The sequence below is a fragment of the Cyprinus carpio genome, chromosome A15, assembly GCF_018340385.1.
Source record: "Cyprinus carpio isolate SPL01 chromosome A15, ASM1834038v1, whole genome shotgun sequence".
NCBI classification, from domain to species: Eukaryota; Metazoa; Chordata; class Actinopteri; order Cypriniformes; family Cyprinidae; genus Cyprinus; species Cyprinus carpio.
Window position 1 is genome coordinate 8,104,267 of NC_056586.1, and position 20,869 is coordinate 8,125,135.

At 38.2% G+C, this 20,869-nt stretch overlaps 1 protein-coding gene across 1 annotated transcript in view; it reads right to left on the reverse strand.

The window, feature by feature from the left end:
* LOC109103454 (Down syndrome cell adhesion molecule homolog) overlaps positions 1-20,869 on the reverse strand; it is a 127,953-nt gene that overhangs the window by 11,341 nt on the left and 95,743 nt on the right. Inside the window, exons 12-32 of the mRNA XM_042770907.1 lie at positions 13,010-13,206; positions 11,979-12,075; positions 11,639-11,767; positions 11,135-11,302; positions 10,924-10,994; positions 10,170-10,410; positions 9,853-9,999; positions 8,564-8,592; positions 8,500-8,509; positions 8,313-8,429; positions 7,980-8,113; positions 6,852-7,004; positions 6,568-6,686; positions 6,238-6,401; positions 5,699-5,797; positions 5,282-5,470; positions 4,304-4,594; positions 3,837-4,013; positions 3,671-3,701; positions 3,465-3,580; positions 3,201-3,350 (exon numbers count right to left, since the gene is read on the reverse strand). Coding sequence (XP_042626841.1) covers positions 3,201-3,350; positions 3,465-3,580; positions 3,671-3,701; positions 3,837-4,013; positions 4,304-4,594; positions 5,282-5,470; positions 5,699-5,797; positions 6,238-6,401; positions 6,568-6,686; positions 6,852-7,004; positions 7,980-8,113; positions 8,313-8,429; positions 8,500-8,509; positions 8,564-8,592; positions 9,853-9,999; positions 10,170-10,410; positions 10,924-10,994; positions 11,135-11,302; positions 11,639-11,767; positions 11,979-12,075; positions 13,010-13,206 — 2,829 coding nt within the window. The remainder of the gene's footprint in view (positions 1-3,200; positions 3,351-3,464; positions 3,581-3,670; positions 3,702-3,836; positions 4,014-4,303; positions 4,595-5,281; positions 5,471-5,698; positions 5,798-6,237; positions 6,402-6,567; positions 6,687-6,851; positions 7,005-7,979; positions 8,114-8,312; positions 8,430-8,499; positions 8,510-8,563; positions 8,593-9,852; positions 10,000-10,169; positions 10,411-10,923; positions 10,995-11,134; positions 11,303-11,638; positions 11,768-11,978; positions 12,076-13,009; positions 13,207-20,869) is intronic.

Here is a 20,869-nt window from a genome sequence, read left to right on the forward strand (position 1 = left end):
AACTTTAGCCAGAGTTTCCATAAAATTACGACATATAATTTAAAATTAACCTTCTGTGAATGATTTTGTAAATGACATCCTTTTCACGATACACGCTATATTGTTAATATTATGCAAATAAATAGTCTCACAGTAAATGTTTGGGGTTGTTTGTTCATCCCACTAAAAGCGTTAATAATTTTCTCAATGGAAAATGTGAAACTAGTGGGGTTTTAAATATTATTCCGAATGCTCATTGAGCTGTCGCATCATCTCGACTCGCGTCTCAATCGCCAATTTATATATTTGTCTGTGTGTACACAGATGTAAACTTTCATCGAAGACTCTCTGGGCCTGCATGGCTTCTAGTCTCCCTCATCCTTCTGTCCTCACTACATCAGCCTACACTATGATAAGTTTTCATATTGTTTTATGCACTTGTGGCTGTTGGGTGTAGAACTTATTCTTTGCAAGGTTAGTGATGTTGAAAGAAAACTTTGTGAAGCCGGTACAGAGCTGTACTGTGAGATGGTTTGTTATTTTTTTATACATACTTCGAAGACTCGGTGCCGAACATCACATCTCTACTAGGCTACTCACTCACAGTGTTTAAGACAAAGGTCATACTAAGTGAGCGCTCGTTGTGTGATTGTTCATGTATGAGGATAATCTAGCAGACCAGCGCTGCATGATTAACCCAAAATTGAGCCTAGGTTGCACTTTGGCTCAGTGCGATTTTAAAATAATAAAGTTCTAATTATTTGTTCAGCCTATTATTGGTGAAGTACAGAACTGAGATCAGAATGCATTGATTGGTTTGCATAATGCTGCACAATCTTTGCAGCTCAGTTGTCACCTTTAACGTGCATTTAATAGAAACACGACCCTAATATATTTTTCAAACTTTAATGAGAAGCGTTTACATATCTTTTTCAACAAAGGAAAATATTTAATGACATTTTTTTTAGTCAGACTGATTCAATAAAATCCAGTATTTGAAACAACTTCCTTTTGTTATCTGAAGTGGCTTCATATCGTAACGCATAATTATTATAAGACTTTATAATATTTTTCACTGATAAAGACTCATGTTCTGATCCTTCTGCAAGGGTACCACATGGTTATTTATTAATTTTTGTTCTTTGCTCCATGCACTCTTTGTATTTATTATGTGTTATGCGATCTGGTTTATTTTCTTTTGGTTCACTTGTCTGGTTCCATCAGTTAGATGGAGTTCTGTCTGGCCATCTCATTACAATGCAGTCTACAGATGCTACAATGTCCCCACAATAACAGACCGTGTGTAAAACTCTTGTACGTATTTTAAAGATTCTATGCTGTGAAGTATATTTCACATGCTTTTAAAAAAACATATCGCAAAATCAAGCAAGCTGCAAATTTCACAAAAGCTCGAAAAATTTCGTAATTGCTGCAAATTGAGGGGGTTTGGCTTCACAGCATATTTGTTAAAAAAAGGTGACACGCACGTCTCCCGGGCCGGAAATCCTGTAGAATACAACAAATCCGATGATAACTTCGAAACTCTTGAAGTGTTTCCAATTTTGTGTGCCGTATGCATCAGATGTTCAGACAACGGTCCGTGGGTGTGACATCTAAGGTTAAGACTAAGAATCCCATGATCGTAGATGCAGAGAATCTTAGCTATCAGCTTATCTTCACGGAGGTCATTCTTTTGGACGGGTGATGCTACGAACACAGCAGAACTTGGGGTTCAGCCTCCTCTGTCAAGCTGTTGTGTCCATGGTCATCCTCCATGTCAACATGGCCATATATATTTGAGTTTACAAATTTTGATCTATCTGATAGTAAATTGGAATGACCTATGCTTTTTTATACAAATCAAGCAAGCTGCAAATTTCGCAGAATTTATCGCAAAATCAAGCAAGCTGCAAATTTCGCAAAAGCCCAAAAAAAATTGTAATTGCCGCAAATTTTCAGCAGAATTTTGGCATAGACGCGTCCCGTGACGTCATCGCAATGCGCATTTAGTCAAAGAAAGGTTGTTTCTCAATTCCAAAAATTGAATGGAATGAACAGCCTGCTGTTCTCATCATGACTGATTTACAAGAGCTACATTGAATAAATGAACCTAAAGCGGAATGAATCCGTGCTACTAGTTTGGGCTATGCAGCGCAGACCGTTTATCTGCTCTAGCCGGAGCAACGGGCTGATCTCGATCACTCGACACTGATATACACAGCACTGGGAGATACAGTGAAGAAAGCAGTCAAATTCGCCACAGAATCAACATCTCTGTTAAATCTTGTGAGAAACATTCAAATTCGGCGCAGAATTCTGTTAAAGCTACAGATATCAGAACAAACACCACTGATGTGGAAACTAGGAAAAACATTGTTCAATAAACAAAAATCTCCACCACTGTTCACCATTGATTTAACAGTAAACTACAGGAACAACTTGTTCCAGAAATGGTCTAATGTTTTCGAGTGATTTTAAATGCTTCACACAACTTTCCCCAGCACTTCAAAGCTTTAAGTATTACCAAATTTGAAAGTTATTTTTAATGTGATGATATTTGTTCATCCTTCATAGGTTTCCCCCATGTATAAAACTAAAAGTTTCATAATGTAGGAAAGCAAACAATTATTTAAAAATAAAAAAAGATACTAAATTACCACTAGTTGATGGCTGCAGAGAAGTACTTATAGGCCATTTCCATTCCCTAATATATATATTTTTTTGTATTCATTAAATTATATTTAGACATTATGAATGACAGTAATACAAGTATATTTTATCAGATGTAATATATTTATTACATCTGTAAGACGTCTGCTAAAGATCTGGGAATCATCTGCTGTGTACTCTGATAAACGTCTCAGAAGAAGTTTTACATGGATTCTAATAAATGTCTATTTGACATCTGACAAGAAAAATCTTAGAGACGTACTGCAGACGAACTAACACGCTTAAAAATCTTGCATATGTAAATGCAGACATTAAATAGATGTCTCTGAGATGTACATGTGTGATCAGGGTGAGTGCTTTACTGTCAGGTGCTGGTGCCACCTTCTGTAGAACTTAAGTTGAATTTAGAACTTAAATGTACTATATCTGCTATAGACTACTATTGGACATTTTGTTGATGTCAAACACAATGTTTAACTGACTGTGTGACTATTATATTTATGTAAAATTTAAGACATCAACATAACCAAGCAGACTAGTTCAGTTCTTACTTGTACCAGGTCTAGCATCAGACACGTCTACTAGTGGTCCGGTTGCCTGAGATAGAGACTGGTAATGCACTGTATGGGTGACGGTTGAGGACTTCTGTTTAGATGTTTCTCCAAAGTCATTGTCCGTCAACAGCACCGTGGAGCGGTCATCTGAAAGACAGAGGCAAACAAGCTAATGTAAGCAGAGAAGACCACCATCAAGCAATATACAATCGGGGCCTTTAGGGAAAGGCAAACCACTAACATTGCTCAGTGGTCTCTTACCGATTGTCTCCATAGTGTCTCTCTCCTCGATGAGTAGCTGAGCACGTGGGATATCGATGTGCATCCTCAGAGTCTGCTGCTGTTTGTTCACAGTGTCTGGTGTACGTGCATTTTTACTGGAGACACACATCCAAACAGAAAACAATTACATGCACTACTTTATGATAAAGTGCACTGATTTATAAGCCAGTACCACAGTAATTTACCTCATTAGCATCTCTGCTAGGCTCTTTGCATCTTGAAATAAAAGAAACAAGGAAGTTATGAATTTCAAAATATTGTTTAATATTAAGAGTGTGTTAAGGAATGTACCAGAATATCTTCAAGTAGCTATGATGTTCTGTTCACTAGATATGGCATGTGTCTACACACCTCGTAATCTCTTGAGCCTTTGCTCTCTTCTTCTCCTCCTCAATACCAGAAGAACAATGAAGACCATGGAAATTGCCACCAGAATACAGATGATTGTGACCATCATCTTAAGTCCCTCGTTGCCCTGCCTATTCTCCTGGCTGGTGTCCACAGTCTTCGGCAATGGAGCAATTGTGACTGGAGAGAGAAGATTGAGCAGCTGATGGATGATTTAGATTTTTAAAAGTCTGGTCATAACCAAGTTTTTGAAAAATTAAATTTTTAGTTTGTTTGTCACTGGTTTATGCTGGTTAGTGTTGATTTAGTGCTGGTCTGATTGGTAGATCAGCATCGCCATGCTGTTTTCCAGCAAAAAGTGCTGGTTAGACAATAAGGTCTGATCAAGGAACTCTTGCTGGTTAAGTCATTTAAGCAAATGCAATTCTGTGATTTTGACCCTGTGTGGTAATATATGACTTAGTACTCACTGCCATCCACATTTAGAGTTGCAAACAGAACCCTCTTCTCTGCTGTTCCTGCACTGTTGCCCACTCTCATCTGGAGCTCGTACCAGGTTGCCTCTTGAAGGTCATAGAGAATGTGGTTTTTGGTGAGAGAATCTCGCTTCACCATGGTCCATTTCGTAGTGTCCACCGGTCGATATTCCAGTGTGAAGGAGTTGATTGGACACCCACCATTGTTCCAACCAATGAGGTTGAGCTCCACACGGGTAGAGTTGATACTTGAGAAAAGCTCATGATCTTTGGCGAATTGTGGCTCTGATAATTTGGAGAAGTGAGAGATAATGTAATCCTTAAGTTAGAGAAAATGGTCAAACTTTGATTGCAAATGATGATTATTAATTAAATATATGGCCTAAGCAATTATTTAGAATGCAGTTTTATATAAAGTGACTCAGCAATCCAAGAGCTATCCTATGAAACCAAAATAAGCTGTAGGACATTGGTGTGTCAGAAACTTGCTCAATACACGCATTCACTATTCTATGCATTACTCCACTAATATAGCCCACTTTAAAGATTTAATAAAAATGAGTGAGCAAATTTGGACACTATGTGTGCTGGAAGGGCTGCAGCTTTTGTGCAGTTTGCACTTACTGCTCCTATAATAGTCCGCTGACAACTAGCTTGTGTAAACTTAATTTACTAAATAAAGGAACTTATACCTGTATGGAAGTAATTCGGTGCGACACTTAGAGTACATTGGTGGTACACTTGTTATTGCAGTGCATTATGGGACTGAATGATTGGACTTGATAATGTCCACTATGGTTTCGGACACCACTACAAAATTGCTGTCCCCTCAAATAGTGCACTATATAAGGGTATAGGAGGATTTCGGACACAGTCAATGTTTTTTGTCGGACACAGTCAATGTATGTTGTCTTTAACAACATATATATGCTATATATATATAAGCATATATGATATATATAAATTTTTTACCTTTCCCATGGGTTTTAGCCTCAATGATTTCACTGATGCGTCCAGGACCAACTGCATTTTGTGCAGTAAGAGTAAATTTGTACCAAGTACCACACTTTAGCTTCTCTAGACGATAAGACCGCTCACTGGGGCTGATGGAGAAACTGCCCCACTCTTCACTGTTATCCTCAGAGTACTGCAGAATGTAGCCTGAACAGAGAACACCACACCAATTTAAATTAAATCCCAAATGCCACATTTTATTTTATTCACTTTTACTGGTGCTGTAAATTGATACAGAGCACATACTATGCAAAGCTGACATTCAAGTTTATTAAAATAGTACACCATGTGAAATAAATCTAGGTGGATAGGGTTCCATATTTGTCAAACAATAAGTGGATGAATATATATCAGTAAATATCAGTGCAGTCTGACCTCTGATGGAGCTTCCTCCATTGTCTCCAGGGATCCAGGACAGTGTGATGGAGGTGGTCGTGGTTTTGGTCACTGTGAGACGTGGTTGGTCCGGAGGTACTGAAACATTTTTAGAGTAAAGGTACAGTCACATTTACCATTGTTTGAAGAATTTTCATGGGTGACATCCAGCCATTTCATAGGTTCAATAGAACCACATGCAGATTTTGCATTAGGTTCAAGTTGGTCATGCAGATTCAATGTGTTGCCCAACAGAAAGCTGCTTAGTTTGTATGAGCTGTGTTTCATATTGTACAGTACATCACTACACTAATGACCTGTTTTGCTCATTAAATTTCAATAATGTGACCTGTGTGTTTATTGGTTACGTCAAACTTCTTTTTCCTTTTTTAATTCACAGATTTGTTTCCATAAATTGCAGGAAAAAAATAAATAAAAAAAAAATCAAGGCACAAACTGTGTCCTGCCTATGATTCAAAACATAAAATGCTATTTGGATTTACAGAGAATATAATTGGATTATTTGATGCCATACACACCTTGGACCTGAAGGTTTAGCATGATCTCATCTGAACCCCAGTTGTTGCTGGCGACACATCTGTAGTACCCAGAATCCTCTGCTTTGACAGTGCGAATAATAAAGCTGCCATTGCTGTGAGCGCTGCGACGTCCATCGATTGAAACCGGAGCAGGAGTACCATTACTGTAGGAAAACATGATCAGTTTCATAGCAAGTATGAGTCCCAAGAATGAATTCATCAAGCATGTTTAGTTTCATACACAGCACTTCCGGTTCTTTATAAACAAATTTTGACAAGATTTACAAAATGACTATATTAAAATCTACAGAATATAGTAATCAAACATACTTTCCCTTGAGCCACTTGATGGTTGGAGGAGGGTCTCCGACTGCTTTGCATGGAAGGACAATGTCCCTCATCCAGGGGGTGGTCACAGTACCACTGAACGTCAGGATTCTTGCAGGGGCGATTAACAAACAATGGCATGACAACGGTGAACACAGCTTCTCATACAAACTCTTCTGTGTCATATTGGTTCTGTTAATGGTAAATATGGCTGCATCCCAAATCACATACTTGTACAACACACTAAGAGTTACGGAGAGGGTGACTGATTGCCATTCTTCCATACCTTTAGCTTGGGGCTCTACGGTGATAATTTCACTGGCATTCCCACGGCCGGCTGCAGTGACCGCCACAACCCAGATGCTGTACTGCCAGTTCTGATTCAAGTTGGTCAAACGACGAAAATAAACATCAGGTGCAGCCTCAAACTCACTGATCACCTGTAATGATACCCAATGAAAAGGTTTTATAAGAATAGTATCAAATTATATTCATTAGAAAACCCTGTTCAATTGTTTTTACATTTAGGGCAGAGGTGTCCAATCCTGCCCCTGGAGGGCAACTTTCCTGCAGACTTTAGCTCCTACACACCTACCATGACGTGACCCTGAAGACCTTGATTACCCGATTCAGATGTGTTTAAATGTGGAAGGAAGTAAACTCTGCTAGAAGGATTGGACACCTCTTATTTAGGGCATTAGCTGATCCAGAATGACTTACAAAAGTGCTGCAAAATGGAATACTGTACTGCTTACGGCATAACGCAGAGCTGGGCAATTCTGGCCCTTGAGATAAACTTTCCTGTAGAGTTTGGCTCTAACCCTAATCAAAAACCTTGAACAAGCTAATCAAGATTTTCAGAATTTTTGGAAACAGCTAACAGCTAAACTCTGTAGGACAGTGGACCTTGAGGTCCAGAGTTGCTCAGCCTTAGTATACTGTAATTTATACTCTACATTGCCTACTATAAAATAAAAAGAAATAGTAATAATAAATAAGATGAAGAAGAAGAAGCACTAAGCATTAAGCAATAATAAACATTGAAACTGCACTGGCAAATGTAGTAGGTCATTCAAGTATTCCAATCTCATAGTCTTTTTTAGGAGTTACATAGTGAAATGTTCTTCTACTTTGTTTCTCAACCTTGTTCCTGGAGGCACACCAACACTTCACATTTCGAACTCCTCCTAATTACACACCTGAATCGACTCATCCTCCCCATTAGTAGAGACCAAAAATGGATAGGTCAGATAAGAGAAACATCCAACATGTGTACCTCCAGGGACAGGGTCAGGGAAACACTGTCATAACTCCTGAGAATTCTATTAAAATTATGTTTGGTAAATTTGAATAATTAAGTTTGGAGCTGCCTTATGGAGCTGTGCAAGTCACAACGAGCCACAGATGAAGCTCACCGTGGGGTAAGGGTTGGAACAGAAGACGGTATATTTCCGGATGATTCCGTTGAGTTTGAGTGGAGGAAGCCAGGAAACAAACACCACCGAGCTTGTGGAAGCTGCTGCCTTAACTCCAGCCGGAGGGCCAGGAACTGGTTTTAGCAGGAGAAATGACATAATTGGTTGAGGAGAAGCTCTAGAAAAGACACCTTGTATGATACAAAGCTGGTGAATGAAGCGTACTACTGAGAAACGGCTAGTGGGACATTGCCTTAATATAGTTTCTGTAGATTAAACTGAGACAGGGGAGTCACATAGCCATTACGTATGTGCATTTGGAATGAGTCTCACCGTCCTCTTTGGTGCGTGTGTAGATTTGCTCACTACGGACTCCGTCTCCGGCTCGAGTGAAGGCCAGGACCTGGATACTGTAGTTGGTGTATTTCTCCAGCCGTTCCAAGTCTAGCGAAGGCTTAAAATCACAAATGCAATATTTAATAAAGCAATTGTTTGTCCTAGATTGAAATGCAAGTAAATGGAGACTTATGCTTACAGTAAATTACCTCTCTAATCTCTTTTAGAGATTCCACAGTGTCTCAAACTGTGCTCAGATTTGCCAAGATACCAAAGTCTGCAATCAAACCTAAGCGATTTCAATGTGAAATATATCTCTCAACTACTTCAAAGACCACACTTTCTGAGGAATGAGCTATGAAAGAGCAACCACTGAGCAATAACACTTTCACTGGGATGTCTGGTTTAAGGAGAACAAAACAAAACAAAACAGTAAACAGTGCCAAATTCATTCATTAAAACCATTTTACCCTAAACCAATACAAATTAAACTTCTTAACAATATATTTATATGTGCACCTTTATCATAAAATCGTATACATTTGAGTTAGCTCTCACTGTCATTGCATTGGTCAGTTGATTACATTTTGCATATTCATAGGTCCCTGTGTCCTGTATAATACTTCAATATACAGACTGTTAAGTCTCCATTTTTATTTTTACACTTGAATCTGTACATCATTGCCTTATTGTAGTTCAATTATTAAAGGCTCTGCAGTGCAGCCTGGACAATGGCTACTGATCTTTCTGCTGGGTGCTCCCTGCTACTGGGATTCAGGTATTTCATGTATACAGGGAATTTCCATACTGTCCATAGCATGCGATACATATTACAAAAACAGTGTGCATAGTAGGCACAGCCACATTCTTTTCAAAGAAGTGGTAACACCTTCATCCAGAAAAATGCTTTGTAAGTCACTTCAGATAAAAGCATCTACTGAATGAGTGACTGTAAATCTAAATGTAGACAATTTGTCCAATAAATATTGTATTTCTACTGTAGGGCAGGCCTACTGCCCACTGTTTCTTCACTTTCTGTCTCCTACAACAAGGCCACCATGCCCTCTGCTGGTCTCAGGCAGAAATGCAACTGAATTGAATAATAATAAAAAAAAAAATTAATAATAATAATAATAAATAAAGTCTCTGAATAACAATAAATAAATACTCAAAAACAAAATGGAGCACTATGTAAATACAAAAGTGAATGAATTTGGAAAGTACTATTCTCTGAAGTACCTTGGAGCACTATGTAAATACAAAAGTGAATGAATTTGGAAAGTACTATGGTATTATCACCTGATTCCATCACTAAACTGCTACAGTACTTTTGGAAGCACTTTATTTGGAAACTCTTTCTTTTACATTCCTGTACTGTTCTATGTACTTGTTATAGCAATTACAATAACTGGGTAATAACAAGGTACTGACCCTGAACCTACCCCTACACCTACCCCTGACACCTGTGTGCTACATAATTATGCATAAATGAAAGAAATTCTCAGCAGAAACTGAGAAGGTCATAACCCTGCCTGACCTCCATCAGGTAGGTTGGCCCAATAGATGACACGATATCCAAGCAGCATGCCGTTGAGGGCTTCTTTAGGCAGAGCAGACCAGGACAGGGAGATGGTCTCGGGGGTGGTAGCTGTTGTCACAACATTCTCAGGTGGGCGACTGGGCACTGCAAAGGGAAAACAGGACAGACTGTGTTAGTTACTATACTCTGTGTGATATTTATCATAAAATATCAAAATACGTATGTGCATTACTATGTCATCAACTATTTTTAAACAAATTAATTAAATTTCAAAGTACTAATATGACAAAGGTGACAATCATAAAGTGACTAACCATCCTCTAGCGTGGTGATGGTGATTTCCTCCGTGGTGGGACCCATGCCTGCTCGATTGGCTGCTTGCACCCGCACCTCATACTGGGTGTACTTCTTCAGATTATCCAAAGTGAGGGTTTCAATGTCCCCTGTGGTGTCCACATTGATGGTGTTGTATTGTGGGCTGCCCCCTGTCCCAAACTCCCGATAACACACTTGGTAGCTTCGGATTAAACCATTCTGTAAGTGTTTGAGGGGGGGCTGGAAAGAATAGAACAGAGAACAGAATAGATATTGTAACATCAGCGAACCTCAAAAACCTACTGTATCTGCATTCCAATTTGCCAAAGTAAGTACAACTTTGGTGATGGGAAAGTACATAATTTGGGGTTATGTACAAACTGTATGACAGTGTTGGCACATACAACCATGTCATGAAATTGTGTCTTGACATCACAGACCACTTTGCTGAATTTAACATGGAAGCGTTAACATCTTGCAAAGTTTCTTACCTTAAACTTAAACTTTTTAGATGCATTTATCATACTGCTTTGGCAGTTTCAACATCACATTCCTCACCAGTTTTCTACTCTATTTTCACTATTTTGTAAAATAAAGTGTTACCTTTTCTTTAATGGACAAGTTAAACAAATTTCTGTGATAATCTACATTGTCACTACTGTTGAAATAGCTTAAACCCAAAATATTTTTCAAAATGATTTCACCAGCACAAATACCAATTTTGCATATCTACGTGTTGCTCCCCAGTATTACCTTCCATGTGACTTTGATGCTTTGGGATGAGATTGCTTCCAGCTGCACATCTTGAGGAGCGCCATCAGGCGCTAGATTGATCACATGCAGAAAAGAAAATAATAGACTGAGCCACTAGGTGGCGACACAGCTAATAAAATGTCTAATACTACAAAATACTATAGAAAAACCTCACAGAGGCTCACAAAATTTCAAGAGTAGCAATACTCACGGGCTTCATCGGTGGTGATGGTCAGCTCATTGCTTGGCCTGCTTTCGCCAATCTGGTTTTTGGCAAACATGCGGATGTTGTAGGTGGAAGCAGGGTGGAGTTCAATGATGGTGGCCTGATTCAGCTGAGGGGAGACGTCTTTGGTCATTTGAGATGAGGCCCATGAAGCTTAAAGAAATACAGAGCAATACAAAGTGATAATGCTATAAATCAAAGATAATGCAAAGATCATTCTATTCTATAAATAGAATTCAGCCTATGTGAATAAAATTGAACACTGGTCGTTCAGTCTGATTTATTAGCTCAAAATATTAATTTTGTATGTATTTTTTTATAAAACAGATTGTTCCAGTCAAGATGCCGACTGGTCAATAAACACCAGCTTCTAGCAGTGATGAAACACATAATATATGACTGCATAAAACACCTATTGCTATGAACAATTCTTGCCTTAAAGAATAGAAATGCAATAATTACAATAATTTATTTGAGACACACACATACATGATTTGTTTTTATAGTTGATGTCATATCCTGTAATATGGCTGTTGCCATCAAAGCCCATTGTCCAGCGAAGTGCAATGGTTCGGTCCTTTACCTCTCTGATCTCAACTTCAGGAGGATCAGGACGATCTTTGGAGCAATGTTGTTAGAGATTAGACAATGAAACATATATACACATATATATATATATATATAATGAATGTATTCTTAATGCGAAATGCATTATTATATTGAATATATTCTTAATATACATTAGAATGATAAACTATCATTTAATTTAAAAGCAACATTTATGCAATCTTCAGTTCAAATTAAAACAAGAACAAAGCAGAAACTTTACCTTGTACAATCAACTGAATGATTCCTTTATCTTCGCCATATGAGTTGATAGCAATGCAAGAGAAAAAGCCAGAGTCCTCTCTTACAGTATGTAAGATCTGTGGAGACACAAATAGTACACATCTGTCTAGTACATAAAGGCATTTAGGTAAATGATATTGGTAATTGCTATGGGAGTTTGCTGTTCACATTTCCTTCATTCATGGATAAGAATTGTTTTAAAATTGTTTCATCATTTTATTTGGATATTTATGAGTATGTCAAGTAAAGTCTTTTGAATTATTATATTCTCATGAAATTGCAAAAAAAAAAAAAAAAAAAAAACACACAACCATGAAAAAAGAAAGAAAAAAAAAAAATTCTGCACACTCTTACTAATGACTAGCATGATTTATGAGTAATCTTTTGTGCAATGTTAAACAAAAAAGTTGCACAGATCTGCAGACATTTACAATAATACTTACTGAAACTATCAAAACACTATCAAAACACTTAAATGTGACAAGGTACCTTTGTCTTCCAGGGTCATTTTATTATTATACAAGGTCCTGCAAAATGTTTGGCTGATTTACTTATAATTTTCCTTTTTTATAGACTTTAATATATTGCCATTTGAAACCATCACCACACTTGATTTTAGTGCTTTTGGCTATCTCATTTTTATGTATCAAGGGCTTTTATTTCATTCAACTGTTTCATGGAGAAAACACAATTGTATGGAAAATAGGTTGTCCTGACTACAGTATGTTAAGAAGTTATGTAGTTCTTCTAATATTCCTTGTAGCCTATAGTGAGTTTGATGTAACACTTGGTGAATAACACTTGGAAATATGTCACATATTATACTGTAGTATAAATGAGTTGTAAGTTTCATGTTGACAACAAGAACAAATATAAGTGTGGGAAAATGGTGGATGATTTTTGACAGAAAATGATATCGGTCGCTAACAGCTAGTCCAGGGCAGCCCTGAATATGTGTCTTGGAAATGAGGCGTACGATTGCATTCTCAGTGTAGATGGTGTCTGGCTCACCTGCAGGGTGGATATGACCTCATCTCCCACTTCCTTTACAGTAACCACATAGCGGCTCATGTCTGGGTTGATGATATGAGATTCCTTCTCCCAGCGAACCTTGATGGGCTTTTCACCGTGAGCAGTGCAGCTCATCTCAGTCATGTGACCCTGTTCTGCTCGTGTGGTGTTGGGGTAAGATGTGATCATGGCAGGAACTGAAGAGAAGGAGAAACAGAGTGATGTTATGCATGGAATAATATTTACCATCAGTGACGACCCAGCCACATGCACAGCACAGAAATACATCTCCCATAAAACATTTTCTTTTCTTTTCTTTTCTTTTCTTTTCTTTTCTTTTCTTTTCTTTTCTTTTTTTTTTTTATTTTTCTTTTTTTTTCTTTTCTTTTTCCTTTTCTTTTCCTTTCCCTTTCTTTTCTTTTCTTTTCTTTTCTTTTCTTTTCTTTTCTTTTCTTTTCTTTTCTAATTCTAATGACTTTAATGTGAACATAATATACAATATATTATATACACAGCATTTTTATATTATATTCACTGAGAAACAAACTGATTTATCAATAAAAAATGTATATGAAAGAAAAGTTATGATGGAAAATGACAATGGAGCATTTGCAAATTCACTTTTGCTAGATCTAAATAAACAAATGTGTGACACTGCCAGTGTGCAAAATCCTTTATATAATTGTTTTCCTTATTTCCAATGAAACTCAAACGATGCTCTCTGCAATGATTTCAAATCATGCTGGGATATTATGGAACATCATGTTTAGCACAAACTTGTGGAGTGAGTGCCAGGGAAGTATTCCAGAAAGCAGGTTATGTGAGGTTACATACCTATACCTGGGTATGTGGGTAAGCGGATAAACTCAGCATTCGGTTCCAAAAACGGAGGTAAGTTTCAGTACATGTAATTTGTCACAGCAACTTTATACCAGAGAACTAAAAGTGCATGTGACAAGGTTAAGTTTCAGGGTTAGTTTACTTCAGAGCTATCAGTGCATGTGTGACTTACTGATGAGACTCCAGAGGGTGTGACAGAATATAATCAATCAATCAATCAAACAAGATTGAAAAATTATTGTGCAACCACCATTTAGGCGATATGCACTAGGTCTGTAAATGGCCACTGAACAAAAAAAGATGGAAGAAGCACAATGGTGCGCTTTTTGCGTCCATTTCCATAGTGACTCGTCGATTCGTAGCTCTGTTGAGAACGTCTTGTGTGTTAACTGTGAACATATTCTGAGTTGACTGAGCTTACTCTCAGACGCGTTTTTGGAACCAGCATACTGTACCACAAGTAAGCAAGTTTTGGGTTAATCAACCAAGAGTTCAGAGCATGTGTGACGGAAAGTTAACCCTGCTTTCTAGAATACACCCCAGTTCAAAGTAATTAAGGCAAAAAGGGAACATAACAAATGCTAAAAAATTCTTAAATTCACATATATATATATATATATATATATATATATATATATATATATATATATATATATATATATATATATATATATATATATAAATAATGGAAAGCTAATTATCACTATTTAACTGGTTTTATTTGCATAAATTTACTATCAACTTAAGGCCAACACAACTTTTAGCACAGACAGCTGACTTGCATTGTGAGGTTGTTGCGAAATTGAAGTCAATGCACACAGGTTATATTACATGGCCAGCTCATCACAAACAAAACATGTCCATGTATAACAATGGTCACAGCGGAATAAAATGCAAACATGTAGATCTGGATCACACACTCTTAAAATAAATGACCGGACCTGTGATAAACCTTGTGGACAACTAATTTGGTCTAAAATCATCATTCATTTTGGGTCTTAAAAGACCTTGATATAACACCTGATCATTAATTCAAATTCAATTCAAATTTATTTGTATAGCGCTTTTCACAGTACACATTGTTTCAAAGCTGCTGGTCCATTAGTGTCTTTCTTCAAAAAGTTTTATTTCCAATCAAACTGTTATCGGATCTCCTCATATGAAGTAACTGTGCTGACAGCAAACTGAGCTGTTCACTGGTGAGAAGTTCACACTGCAAGCGCAGAAATGAAAAGAGGCGCGAGACCATGCTCAGGCCTGTCTCACCCCTGAAAACCTTGTTACCCTGAAGCACTGTGAGGGATCTGTCTCTCTCTCTCTCTCTTTCCTGGCAGGCATGGCTATGATTAAATGATGAGCACACTTCGATTATTCATATAGATCCTTCTGCTTGTTTCGCTCAGCAATACTAACACAGGTGAAGTAGGAATGTGAATAAAACTCTGAAAATCAGCATGCTCTAGGTTTGGACCATATGATCGTACAGAATATACTTTGTGATGGTAAGTATGTATCAACCGGATATCAGAACCTCTTTACGTTAGTTAAGTTATATAGAAATGTAAAAATATAGACCAAGATGTCCCAAAAAAAATATGACAAGGAAGACCTTGTTATAAAGGGGTATAACTAAAAGTTTAACTTGCTTCTTTTTTTGCATGTTTATTAAAAAACTAATTTTTTAAATGAAAAATCGACAATTAATGAAAAAAATTACAATTTATTTAGTACAGTATGTACTGCTTTCACTTTGATTGCAGAGGTTATAATATTTCTTATTCATTTGCATCATAATGATTCCCTTGATGTACATTTTTCCAAAATCCAAAATACTTTGTTTATTTGTAAATTTAAAATAGATTTTCTATCAAACCAAGCACAATTTGAAATCAGAATGATCTGATTTATAATTATATTTGTATTTGTCACAATTCACAGGAGAGGAACGAGGAGTCGCCGGAGTAACATGAACAATAGTCTTTAATAATCCACAGGAAACAGAGAACAAGGAGGACATTCAACAAGTATAATCGACAAACGCAAACTGAAAGGACTGGGGCTTTTGAATACAGGATAATTGGGAAGACACAGGTGCAAGGAATGAACAATTAAAAGGAACATGGCACACCTGGGGGAGGGAAAACACAACACAATGAGTCCAGGGGTGTGACATTACTCCCCCCTCCTGAAAGGCACGTCTTGCGCCATAACAACTCCACCGGGGAGGGGGGAGCAGAGTCCATGGGGGAGACAATGGAGGGAGGAGCCAGGAGGAACCCAGAGCAGGAGGAGTCCAGCTGGACCCAGGCCACAGCCATAACATCGGTTCACAGTGGAGCTGACGGAGGGAGGAGCCATGGAGGAAGAGTGGCCGCTGACTCCAGGGGGCCGACCAACGGTGGCGAAGCAGATGGTGGAGGAGCCAGAGGTGGAGATGGAGATCCAAAGAGCCAGGGTGACGGGGAGGATCCGGAGGTCCTAGGCGGAGCCGATGGAACCGGCAAATGACGCGGAGATCCGGGAGGCCGCGGAGGAGCCGGAGCGACAGAGGACTGAGGTGGAGCCGAGGGGATGAAGGAGATTGATGGAGCCAGAGAGACAGAAGGATGAGGCGAAGCCAGAGGAGTGGAGTCCTGAGGTGCAGGATGGTCGACACCAGACTAAGGTGGAGCCTGAGGGATGAGGGAGCCAGGTGGAGCTTGTGCACTGCCGGACCACGACGGAGAGGAGGGAGCTAGGAGCCATGGTGGAGCCGACGGGTCAACGAGCCGAGGCTTTCTCCCTCGTGGCAGGCGGTGTAGCTGGCTCACACACCTGGTCTGACATCACGGCCTCTGGCTACGCAGTGATCCTCAGCTCTGTCACTCTCTCTAGAGATGGCTCATCGGTTGTGACGGGCTCTGGCTCTCAATCAGCGGTGGACTCGGGCATGCGTATCCGCGCATCGGGGAGATGGTGGGCTGGGCTCTGGGTCTGGAGTGGCACTGGCGACTAGCTCCTGGGAACCGGCTTGGAACAGAGATGCATTTCTCGCCAATGTCCACTCCACAAAGGTGGTGAAATTTGCTCGGGGACCATCCTTGGACGATGGCGCTCTGTGCGTGATGGTCAAACTGGCATCGTAGAAGGGACAGAGCGTGTCGTCTGGGTAGTTGGTTAGGCTTGCCAGAACATATGAACAGTCTAGTATGGGCCCTGAGCAATTTCTCCCCCTACTCCTGCAGGAGGAGGAGGTATTTGGGGTGAGTGAAGGGATCTATGTGGCACACACAACAGGAATAAAAACACGCAATTTTAACTGTTGGGGTTGGTTATTCTGTCACAATTCATAGGAGAGGAATGAGGAACGAGGAGTCACTGGAGTAATACGAACAATAGTCTTTAATAATCCACAGAAAACAGAGAACAAGGAGGACATTCAACAAGTATAACTGACAAACACAAACTGAAAAGACTGGGGCTTTTGTAAATAAGGTTAATTGAGAAGACAAAGGTTCAAGGAATGTCTAATTTAAGGGAACATGGCACACCTGGGTAGGGAAAACACAACACAATGAGTCCAGGGGCGTGACAGTATTGTTTTTTTTAAGTCTTTTGATTTTGGTTTGTGTCCATTAGGTTCCAATTAAAAATAGCAAATAATCAAATGAGATACTGTACATCAAATCTAATTATAAAATGAACAACATTACACTTATTTAATTAATTTGCAGCATTTAATTTGATAATCACCATATGCCATATCACTATCTTAGATTTAATTCAATGAATTGTGCAGCCACATTTATTTAAATTTAACATTTGATTTCATTATTAGCTTTCTATCAACTCTCAGACCACCTGCAGTTCTCTCACAAACACCCAGTTGGGCATTTTTTGGTTGAATTTGCAGCAAAAATATATTGGGTGTAATAACTCATACTGCGATATGTGATTTTGTATGGTCCTCCCACAGCATTAACTGTTCAAGAACAGACATACAGACAGACAGAGAGGAAAAGAAAAAGGGGCGCACACATGCAGTCTTTCCATGCCCGGCCTCTGAGAGTCGTTTAGTGTGGTGTGAAGTGGCGGAAGCTGACATGATGGAAAGTGTCAGAGTCAGGCCTGTGAACGTTTAACTCTCATCTCTTATTCACTCACAAGCTCTGAGCAGCAGCACCATACGAGAACGCTGATTTATTTTGCATGACAGCTATGAATTTTAAGTACGCCATATATAAAAAAAATGAAAATATCCCTCCGCCTTCTCTAAATGTTATTGCTCTTTAGCAATAACTATAGTAGTGATAACTATAGTAGTGATAGTATTGGTGATAACTATAAAGATAAATAAAATACAGATAATTATACCAGTTTCCATATCAATGCACAAGAACATTCTGGACCTTATTTTAAAGATCTAAGCACATGGTCTAAAGTGCACGGTGCAGGTGCACTCAGGGCGTGTCTGAATCCACTTTTGCTAGTTTAACGACAGAAAAACGGTTGGCGCGCCCGGGTGCATGGTCTAAATGGGTTGTCCCTATTCTCTTAATGAGCAATGGGTGTTTTTTGGGCTTAACGTGCAATAAACCAATCTCTCATCACACACCCCCTTTAAAAGCCAGTTGCACTCATGCCATAGCAGATTCGCTATTTAAATGGCGGAATGTAATTTTTTTAAATGTTTGTGTGCTGCTGCATGTCTCTGTGTGTGTAATAAGCAAAGTGTATGCATGTTGTGCACCCGACTATAGCCGCATATCACTAACACGCTCTTTAAATAGCAAAGAAAAAATATTGCGCCAGACTTTAGACCAGGTTTGAGTTGTTCTATGGTGCAGTCTATTTTCAATTCCTCAAAATAGCAATGCGCCAACAATGCGCCTGAACACACCCCCTTTTTTAGACCTGCACACCCATGGGCGCACAAATTGGCGCTGAAGCAAAACAAATCTAAACAATACGGCAAAATAAGAACTAATTAAAACTACAACAAGTAGAACTAGCAAAAACACTTGCGCCATGCCTTGTTCCGGGTGTATGATAGGGCCCTCAGTTTATTATAAGCACACGCTTAGAATAAATAAATGATCTAGCTCTTTAAAGCAGGATGGATTCTGATTGGTTATCAATGTTTTTATCAATCATCAGCTAAAAATAATAAAAATTAAGTAATTCCAACTATATTGTTCCTTTGTGCCTTTATCATTATAGTTGTGGTCTGGACTCTCCTATTCTTTTAAATTTAAAAAAATATTTTTTATTGTTATTGTTAACATTTTTGATTTGAAAAGGCCTATATTTAACTGCTAAATTAAAATGATGTATCATAGTGTGCAGTGCTTTATAGGAGTGGGAGTAATTTCAGTTTCCATGGTAACAGTGCCTTTTCTGATTGATGGATATCTTTTCAAGATTATGGGTAGTGTAGTGAAATGATAATGAAGTGTGGCTTACAGCCAACAAACTTGGTAGCTCTGTACACATTATTGCAAAAAAAAGGGACTTTTATTTATGGATTCTTATTGTTGTAGCTTTTAAAAAAAAAATTTTTTTTTTTTTTTTTTTTTTTTTTTTTAACCAATGCATTTCACACAATGTTGCAGAAGACATTGACATTGAATGCAATGTGGAAAAATAGTCCCAATATGGTGAGTCCACAGTTCTTAGAAATTCTCCTTAGTACACATCCAAAAGAGTGTGTATAATCTCATTTAAAGTCTTGCAGTCAGCATGAGAGGGGCTGCAGGCAAGAGGGTCTCTAAATGGTATTCCCATAACAGCTTAGTTGATGTATATTTTTAATATCCAGCAATATTACAGGCTCCTGTAATAAAGAGAGAGGGGGGAGCGCTGATGGCAGCTATAACTGCACATCAAACAGAATCTTCCTTTATTCATTTCAGCAGCCATAGAACAACACCTAACTATTATTAAACCAACCAGGGTAAGCCACAGTGAGCACAGAAGAGAGTTTGATATTCACAACGTGTGAGTAAATGTCATCTTTTCACAAACAACATGCATGCATTTTATAGCCATTCTATGAAAAAAAAAATTAAAAATCTGTTACGAAAAGGTTACATTATATTAAATATCTGTAAGATTTTTTAAAATGGTGAACATTGTGATAAAGCGACAGTTTGGTTGACAGTTTGATAGTTGCACAAGGTATTTGTATACAGTATTTAATGCTAGTTTAGAAGGGAGTTATGATGGTAATGTGGGTGATGCATTCCTGTACATCAAACAGTAGAGAATGATGTTAGCATGGGTTGCAGATTTCTATTTTTAGGGTGTGCATTAATTGATCAAATGAAAAGCATACACTGAGTACATTAATACACGTAAGACACTTTGGATAAAAGCACCTGCTAGTGCAATCAAACAAACAAATAATTACCAAAATTAAATAAAGAAATAAATGTACATTTTAGAAAGAGAATTTAATGCTGATATTTCCTAAAATATCTATTTTTCATCAACCATTTACTGTAAAAAAATAAAAATAAAAAAATAAAAAAAAAGGTACCAGGGTTGAAATTTTAAGCTTGTTTCCTACTGATAAACATAATGTTACTTTACTACTTTCAGAAATCCATTATTCTCAAAAATGCCCCTACTTTCGTGTGTGGTCTACTAAAACCTGGGCCAAAAATGTTGTTCAGCTACTGTCTTCTTCACATGTTCAGCTCCACATTTAAACAATCTAATCAAGGCAAGCATGCAAATAATATTTCTCTCTGTCTACACAGACACACACACACACACACAAAAGATGAGTCAGAGTGTGGCACATATGTAGCCTTTAATGGTCTTTATTGCCAGTTCAATGAAGCATGTAAGTGGAGTTTAGAGATGCAAAGGGGTTAAAAAGGTATAGATTCAGAGATTCATTATAGTGGCTCAGCAGTCAATGACCTTGGAGACAAAAAAAAAAAGTTTAAAAGTGTTTAAAACTGTAAAAATGACTAAATTATAATCACAGAGCATTCAAATTCTTTCAGTGCACACAGTAAGTGAGCCTTAAAATAT